At 48.6% G+C, this 6,554-nt stretch overlaps 1 protein-coding gene across 11 annotated transcripts in view; it reads right to left on the bottom strand.

Annotated features, from left to right (window-relative positions):
- The window catches only part of ODF2 (outer dense fiber of sperm tails 2), a 33,806-nt gene that overhangs the window by 5,423 nt on the left and 21,829 nt on the right, over positions 1-6,554 (bottom strand). For 10 of the 11 annotated variants that reach the window (XM_044920551.1, XM_021691534.2, XM_044920544.1 and 7 more), the window contains 4 exons: positions 6,243-6,352; positions 4,641-4,776; positions 899-1,009; positions 698-802 (listed from right to left, as the gene is read on the bottom strand). In XM_044920551.1, the coding sequence (XP_044776486.1) occupies positions 698-802; positions 899-1,009; positions 4,641-4,776; positions 6,243-6,352 (462 nt within the window). The remainder of the gene's footprint in view (positions 1-697; positions 803-898; positions 1,010-4,640; positions 4,777-6,242; positions 6,353-6,554) is intronic. The other variant, XM_044920552.1, reaches the window with a different exon arrangement.

Below are 6,554 nucleotides of genomic sequence, written 5' to 3'. Positions count from 1 at the left end.
CCCGTGCTAAGAGCTCTCTCAATTAATTCATACAACGACCTATAAAGTGGGGGCTGTTTTCCCAATACAAGGGCTCTAAGGATCATAGGAGCAAAGTCATTTCCCTAAGGTTGCTCAGCTAGAAACTGACAGAGCCAGGATTAAGGTCCAGTCTAACTCCAATGCCCCTAGGAAGGCAATCCTAATGCTACAGGTCAGAGCTCTCTGATTTAGTCCATGTCTGTGTTAACAAGGAGGCTGAGGACTAGATGGGGCAAGGACTTGCCTAAGGCTATGTAACAGATGAGTGGCTGGGCCTGGACTCAGCCCTTCTCCTAGGTTAATATTAAGATGATCCCTTTATCTCTAGAATAAGGCTCTCTGGGGAAAAGGGGAAGGGGAGGGGAGGCACATCTTTGGGTTGAGCAGAATGAAATAGGCAACTTTTAAGACCTGGCAGATCTGAGCATTTGAATCCACTTTGATGATCTAAGGAGGAGAGATTATTTTAAGGAAACTGAAGAAAGAAAAAACCAGGAGGAAAAGGAATAAAGCAGCAGCAGAGAGAGAGAGAGCGCACGTGCATGGTACTGTGGACCAGCCCAGCAATGAGAAAACTCGTCAATCTTTCTGGTCCAAATCTGGGAGACTCACAGGCAACCAAGGGGGACAGACATGGGATTGGGTGGCGGAAGAAAGCAAGGAAGGGGAGCAGTACCGCTTCAATCTCTTTGTTCATCTCATCTTTAAGGATCTTGTTCTCTTTGTCACAGCGTTCCAGCTGGGCAGCCACTTCATCAGCCTCCAATCTGGTCTTCATCACCTGGGGGCCAGCAGAGGATTGGGCAGAGTTTCGGTGAAAAACACCTTTACAGCCAACCCTTCCTGGGAGAGGTCAACGTCCCGGGCAGCCGCCTACCTGACTCTTATAGTTGTCAATCATCCCTTCATAGTTCTTAACTGACGCCTTCAGCTGCTGTACCTCGATGTGCGCCTGATTGAGCTTGTCCTCCATCGGGGCGAAGCTAGCCTGGAGGGGGCGGCTAGTGAGTAACCCACAAGAAGGTTCCCAAAGCAGGCAGCAATCCCACCCTCACCTCTCACTCCGAGGGGCCAGCCAAGGGAAGCCCCACCTACTCAAACCCACACTAGCAGTTTTCCTCAGACAGGTGCCAGGGCAACTCAAGTGAATAAAGAGTTGACCCTGGAACAATGAATGGAGGGCTTAGGGCCACCAACCTCCCACACAATCGAAAATGCACCTATAACTTTTGAATCCCTCAGAACTTAACTACTAACAACCTACTGTTGACCAGAAGCCTTACCAATAACATATATAGTTGATCAACACATATTTTGTATGCTATATGTATTATATACTGTACTCTTACAATAAAGTAAGCTAAAGCAAAGAAAATGTTAGGAAAATCATAAAAAAATACAGTACTAAACTGTATTTATAAAAAAAAAATCCACATATAAGTGGACTCACACCATTCAAACCCGTGTGTCAAGGGTCAACTGTAGATGCAAGTAAGCAACTCTTATGCTTTCTTGTCCTTACTACAAAAGCAATACATAATCATTAAAGAAAATGGAGGTAATAAAAAAAAGAAAATGGAGGTAAGGGGCGCCTAGGTGGCTCAGTTGTTAAGCAACTGCCTTCAGCTCAGGTCATGATCCCAGGGTCCTGGGATCGAGCCTCGCATCAGGCTTCCTGATCAATGGGAAGCCTGCTTCTCCCTCTCCCACTGCCCCTGCTTGTGTTCCCTCTCTCGCTGTCTCTCTCTCTCTGTCAAATAAATAAATAAAATCTTTAAAAGAAAAAAAGAAAAAGAAAATGGAGGTAACACCAAGGAAAACCAATCTGATGCCTTGCTTTATGGCTATCTGTCTGTAGCTGAGTAGATACTTTATTTTTTTTTTCAACAGGAATAGGATTATATTGTATTTACTGCTTTGCAACATGCTTTTGCAAGTAACAATTACCTGACCTACTTCTCAAGTCAACAAATGTCCTCCTACAACTTAAATGTTCACCTTAGTAGATGGGACAAAAGAAATCATGGTATCTCAATAAAACAATTTGCAGTCATTTGAAAGAGAGAAAGCTAAAAACCAAAACCAAAACAAAGCAAAACAATAACCTGACCTAAAAAGATATCCATGAGATATGGGTGAATGAGAAAAGCAAGCTGCAGAATAATGGATGTGGGGGCGCCTGGGTGGCTCAGATGGTTAAGCATCTGCCTTCAGCTCAGGTCATGATCCCAGGGTCCTGGGATCGAGTCCCACATCGGGCTCCTGGCTCAGTGAGGAGCCTGCTTCTCCCTCTCCCTCTGCCTCTCTCCCTGCTCATGGTTTCTCTCTCTCTCTCTCTCTCTGTATCTCTGTGTCTCAAATGAATAAATAAAATCTTTTAATAAAAAAAAAAAGAATAATGGATGTGTATGTGTTTGAATATCTCTATTAGTATTGGGGGAAAAAACCTGGAAAAATATGTATCTACAGTTCACAAAGACCATCACTTCTATATCACATTTTTGTAATGTTTTAAACTTTTCCTGGAGAACATCATCTAAGACAATATACTTCTACAAACATCATTTTGAATGGCCACACTGTATTACATGCCACAGACATCCATACTGTAACTGATCCCCTAACCACCTGTTAGACGTGGAGGCCGCCTTTCATTTCCCAGCAACCTCACTACAACAAATGAGGGGCCGCCCCTCCCGCCAGAATGTCTCCAGGGAGGACTGACAATACCAAGGGTCCCCCAGGAGACATGGAGCAACTGTTACCTCTCCCAAACCCCTGATGGCAGTGTAACTTTGTATAACTGCCTTATTCTATGGCAACATCTACCAAAGCTGGATTTATGCTCACCATCTAATGACCTGCAATTCTACCTCAAGGTATTTAACTTATAAAAATACCCCAAATAGGTGCACCCGAAGATGTATGAAGATACTGTGCAAGTCAAATGTCCATTGAGAGGAGAGATAAATGTAGCAGGGTGTGATCCTACAGCGGCAGACCGGACAGCACGGACCTTGAGACCTGCCACACAGCATGGATCGTTTACAGACAGAACGCTGAATGAAAGCCAGGCACGGAATTCAAAAACAGGCAAGCTGACCTGTGCTGACTAAAGTCAGGACGACAGTCACCTTGGCACAGGTGTTTGTAAGTGGGTGAGGTCACCGGGATGCTAGTAAGGTTTGGATCAGGGTGGATGATGGATAAAACGTGTTCACTTTGTGAAAAGTCTAGAATGGGGTACCTTTCCATATGTCATACTTAAATAAAGCAGTAAAAAAAATAAACCTAGGGGTGCCTGGCTGGCTCAGTCGGTAGAGCATTGACTCTTGAGCTCAGGGTTGTGAGTTCAAGTCCCACGCTGGGTGTAGAAATTACTTAAAAATAATTTTTTTTAGGGGCACCTGGGTGGCTCAGTCATTAAGCATCTGCCTCCGGCTCAGGTCATGATCCCAGGGTCCTGGGATCGAGCCCCACATTGGGCTCCCTGCTCAGCTGGAAGCCTGCTTCTCCCTCTCCCGCTCCCCCTGCTTGTGTTCCCTCTCTCGCTGTGTTTCTCTCTGTTAAATAAATAAATAAATAAATAATTTTTTTGAAGATTTTATTTATTTGACAGAGAGAGAGAGAGAACATAAGCAGGGGGAGTGGCAGGCAGAGAGAGAAGCAGGCTCCCTGCCGAGCAGGGATCCCAATGTGGGGCTCGATCCCAGGACTCCAGGATCATGACCTGAGCTGAAGGCAGACGCTTAACCAACTGAGCCACCCAGGCGCCCCTTAAAAATAAAATCTTTAAAAAAATAAACAAACCTAGACTTGACTGTCCAGATCATTAAAAAGATCCGACCTGGCTCTGAAACATGAACCTTGACTCAGTGCCTCTGCCTCTACTGTGCCAGGAGGGTGTGGAGCAAGTGGTCAGGCTCCAGAACGAGACTGGCTTCAAATCTTAATGCCAACACTTCCGGGGCAAAATCCAGGCAACAAACGTGACCCCTCTCTAAGCCTGTTTCCTTATTCTATAAAGTAGAGACAACTACTCACTATTGGGAGGTTGGGACGTTAGGGAGAATGGATGCACATCAAGGGGGCAGCAGCCCCCCAGCAGTCAGTGTCCACCTCTAGTCGGGTGTGTTGCACGCACACGGGCTGGGTGTTCATGTTAAGTGTCTCACACACATTACCACGTTCTCATCAGAGCCTCCTTTCCTCCAAGAAACCACAGTGACAAAGGATAAACCGTCTAGCCTAGAGCCTGCAGCTAGTGAAAGGCGGTCAGGACTTGATCCAGGCCTTTCTTTTTCTTTTTTTTTTTAAGATTTTATTTACTTGAGAGGGAGAAGGAGAAGCAGACTCACCGCTGAGCAGAGAGCCTGATGTTGGGCTCGATCCCAGGACCCCAAGATCATGACCTGAGCTGAAGGCAGACTCCTAACTGGCTGAACCACCCAGGCACCCCGAATCCAGGCCTTTCTGACTCCAGCACATGCCCTCCTAATCATGTCGCTGCCTCCAGGCCCTCTGAAGACCCCTGAGTCATTTCTGGGGGCCATCCGGAGTGCCCCATCAGGGGCCCTGCTGCCCTATGCCCACAGTGTGGGCCCACTCTCACTACAGACCTTCAGCCTCTCGTTCTCTAGCTTGAACGCGGAATACTCGGCTGTCTGCCGGTGTAATCTCTCCACCAGGCTGTCCCGATCTTCCCGCATCTTCTCCTCCAACGTTTGTTGTTGGTTTACGAGATCTGTCACCCGGCTAGAATGTCGCAGACAGAAAGCAGACAAAGAGAAGCCTTACATGGGTTCTGAGAAGCCAGGTCTTTGTGTGGAGTGGGGCCAAGTGTTCCTCCCCAGGGCCACCTCTTGGTGTCCTGTCTGCTCCCCATTCTCCACTCCACTGCCCTGCTCTGCCCTGGAGCATTCCCACATACCCCCTTCTCTTCTATCAGCCTTTAGATTTGTCTCCCATACCCCCCCTTCCAGAAGCCTTCTGTGTTCTGATCCTCCCATGAAGCCAAGACACGCCCTGAAGACAAGAACCAGAGACGGGGTCCCTTCCCAACTCTCCATGATCCCCCTTGGATCTCTTAGCCCAGCAGGTCTTCAAGTTAGGACAGAACTCCCAGGCTGGGTGGTCAGGGACACCCCCAGACATCCCTCTCCCTCGTTCACGCATGTGAATGCATACAGCACAAAGGGAAAGAAATCATGTGCTCACGTGCCCTGACCCCCTTTCCCCTCCCCCCGTCACTCAGCAGGCTGTAGTCCAGCAACAGAGACCGCGGCCTCACAGCAGCATTCGGGCTCGCAGATGCTTATCTTGACCACAGGCCCGAAACAGAACCTTGACATAGTGTGTGCTCTCAGGAATGATCAGTTACAGTTCATTCAGCAAATATGTGCTAAGCACAGAGTAGGCCCAAGCAAACACATCATGTTGGTTTAGCCGGCAAATTCCTCCTCACCCTTAGAAACCCAGTTGAGACTTCCCTCCTCAGAGCCTCTCTTCCCCAATCCCCCTCCTCTATACCATGTACCCTTCTACCCTCATTATCTGTTTTCTCCTACCAGAGAACCCTGGGAAGGTAGCACCTGGCAGAGGGCCCGACACATAGCAGGTTCTCCGAATGTTTGCTAAATTGAGTTGAATCCAGCAAAAGACACTTCCTCAGCTAGCAACCCTGTGACCCGTCCAGAACCCTGGGAGTCCGGGTCTCTGTAGCCTGGTGTTTTCTACTAGAGCACAGGGTTCACTCCATGAGGGCAGGGAATGCATCTGTCTTGTCTCTGTGGTGACCCTAAAGGCCAGCACACAGCCTAGTATAGAGCAGATGCTCAATAAATATTTTTCAGATGAATGAATACATGATTATGGGTGACACTGACAATGTCTGAATGGTCACTGGTCCCCAGTGGCGAGAAAGGTGTGAGTTCAGTCCCCTACCACTTGAGACCACTTTTGCCCCCTACTCTGACCTACCGAATGCTGGGCAAAACAGCTGCTATCACCAGGCAGACAACAGAGAGAAGAGAGGGCCATTTCCAGCAGCTCCCAGCCCTCTGTGAGCAGAGAAGCCGGGCCCCTCCACAGTGCAGCCCCTGACGGGCAAGACCACACAGCAGCCATGAGGGCGCTGGGCCCCACCTCACGTTGCCAGGCCCCTTCCACCTGTGCACCCGCTTCCCTCCCTCAGCCCACACGCCCTCTCCTAACACACGTACTCGTTCAGGACGATAATTTCCAGCTCGAGGTCTCCCTTGTCTTTCACAACTTGATTGTAGCGGCTCCTCCATGATTCCAGAGTGGATAAAGCTTCAGCGACATAAAGATCCTGGGAACATGGGACAACAGGGCCCGTCAGCCCGGTGACAGCGCTGAGGCCGAGGGAGCTGGGTGCTGGGCTCACCCTGGACGGTTCCTCACCCCCACAGTCCCTTTCCAGACAGCACCAAGGGTGACCGAAACCAGCTGTAGCTTCTAGATTTCCAGCAATCACACATGCACTTTACTTGCACGTCCTTCTTTTTTTTTTT

The sequence above is a fragment of the Neomonachus schauinslandi genome, chromosome 13, assembly GCF_002201575.2.
Source record: "Neomonachus schauinslandi chromosome 13, ASM220157v2, whole genome shotgun sequence".
Lineage (NCBI taxonomy): Eukaryota > Metazoa > Chordata > Mammalia > Carnivora > Phocidae > Neomonachus > Neomonachus schauinslandi.
Note: the sequence above shows the minus strand (reverse complement) of the source record. Positions and strands in the feature narration are given on the sequence as shown.